The sequence below is a fragment of the Perkinsus marinus genome, assembly GCF_000006405.1.
Source record: "Perkinsus marinus ATCC 50983 genomic scaffold scf_1104296927446, whole genome shotgun sequence".
Taxonomy (NCBI): Eukaryota; Perkinsozoa; order Perkinsida; family Perkinsidae; genus Perkinsus; species Perkinsus marinus.
Genome location: NW_003217134.1, coordinates 81,832 through 83,567, shown reverse-complemented (window position 1 = coordinate 83,567; position 1,736 = coordinate 81,832). Strand labels below are relative to the sequence as shown.

General features: G+C 38.4%; 1 protein-coding gene across 1 annotated transcript in view; it reads left to right on the top strand.

Annotated features, from left to right (window-relative positions):
* Pmar_PMAR015643 (conserved hypothetical protein) overlaps window positions 1–1,736 on the top strand; it is a gene marked incomplete at both ends in the record, with an annotated part of 6,936 nt that overhangs the window by 2,829 nt on the left and 2,371 nt on the right. The window contains 5 exons of the mRNA XM_002788861.1: window positions 318–415; window positions 457–516; window positions 1,266–1,332; window positions 1,380–1,484; window positions 1,613–1,700. Of these exons, the coding sequence (XP_002788907.1) occupies window positions 318–415; window positions 457–516; window positions 1,266–1,332; window positions 1,380–1,484; window positions 1,613–1,700 (418 nt within the window). The remainder of the gene's footprint in view (window positions 1–317; window positions 416–456; window positions 517–1,265; window positions 1,333–1,379; window positions 1,485–1,612; window positions 1,701–1,736) is intronic.

Sequence of the window (1,736 nt, the reverse complement as noted above, 5' to 3'; positions counted from 1 at the left end):
TGACGGGGAGGTGTCGATGTCTCGGACCAACGACCAATAGGGTTCGCGTGAAGTGCAGATTAGAGGACGGGTAATTATTATGCTCATGAAATTACTTTATAATGTGGGGATTTTAAATGCTTGTTTTTCCCGTGTTTACGTGTTTTACGTGCTTTTTACCTTTTTTTTACGTGTTTTTTACCGTATTTTCCGCATTTTTTTTATTTTACGTGCTTTTTGTCGGTGCCTTTTTCGTATTTTACGTGATTTTTTTCCCCTTTTTTGGTATTTGGCGTGCTTTTTTCGCGTTTTTTTTTCTGATAGTGATTTCTGAATAGTTATTGATAATAGCACGACTCAGGTCCATAGAGGAGATACCCCTTGGGATGGTTGTATTGAAGTCTGGTGAAAATGATGATTGGGCAGATGATGCGGAGTGAGTGTATTTTAAAGTAAATTTGCTATCGATTGACTCAGATGGTATGGCGCTGAGCAAAGCTGGTACGATGCACCCGCTGGCAGTGCTCAGGCTCAGAGGTATGCAAAATGACATTGGTTTCTTTATGGTTTTTTAGTGAGACTAGTTGACATTTTTATAGCATCGTTTATAGTGCTGCTGAATTTAATATTGGAGTTTCACAACTACCCGTTTTACGTGAAGTGGTGTAAAACTCGGTGAAAAACGCGGTGATATGCAGTAGTCGTGAAATATGTTTTACACTAGTGTTTTTTGCATATCACTAGGGTGGTGAAACTACAAATGAATTATATAATATTATGAATGAAGTGATTGCAGTTATTTCGCATTTACATTCTTTCCAAAATAACTTTTTTGCACCGAAAAGTTTGGTTTTTTTACTCATTTGGTTAATTTTTCGCCACCTTCGTTGATACTTTACCTATGGTTTTGGTAAAATACCAAGAATAGGATGTACATCAGCGTCATCGCTGCGCGCGTCCTTGGTTAAATTTAAGTCCTGAACTTTCGAATACATCGGGAATACCATAAATTTCGTTGATACTCTATTAAGAAAATTGACAAAATAAGTGGAAAAATGAAACTTTTCGGTAAAAAAATATTTTTTTTGGAAATGCTGTAGTGTGATCGACAGTGTGGGAATTTACGCACTTGGTAACAATAAGGAAATTTCGTTGTTTTTTTGTATATTTTTACCCCCAAAAATTGTGATTTTCATAATGTAGTGAGGAAGCTTACGAGCTCAGTTGAGGAGAGAAAACATATTTTCCCCAACTCGTTAACGAAGTCTATATAGTTTTCCATTCAGTTGGGAAGAAGGCGCTGAGGGCGGTGCGTGGACTGATGCTGCAGAGGCTGTCAAGGACGAGAGTAAAGTAATGTTGGAGTGTGTGTTGGGAAAAGGTTTAAATCGTTTTAACAGACAACGGTCGATTTAACCCATCGTAAAACGGCGGGTAATTTTGACGATGAGGCGTATAAGGGTATGAATGCATTGGACATTTATAATCAACGACGGCGTGATAAGGTAGGCAGTTGGGACAGTGTGAAAATATATGTTTGCTTTCCTGCTCACTATTTTGAGTAGAAATTTACGATAATTTTTCTCTCTGTAACTTTTTCCGGAATTTCCATATGCGTTGTTGATCTTGCCAGGCGAGTGTATCGGCTACTAGTGGTAAAGGGTATTGTCGTCCTGTACAAGGCTATAGGAATGCTCTTTCACGACCACATGTGGAATCGGGTGAGTAGTATATATGAGGACAGGGATATGCACGCT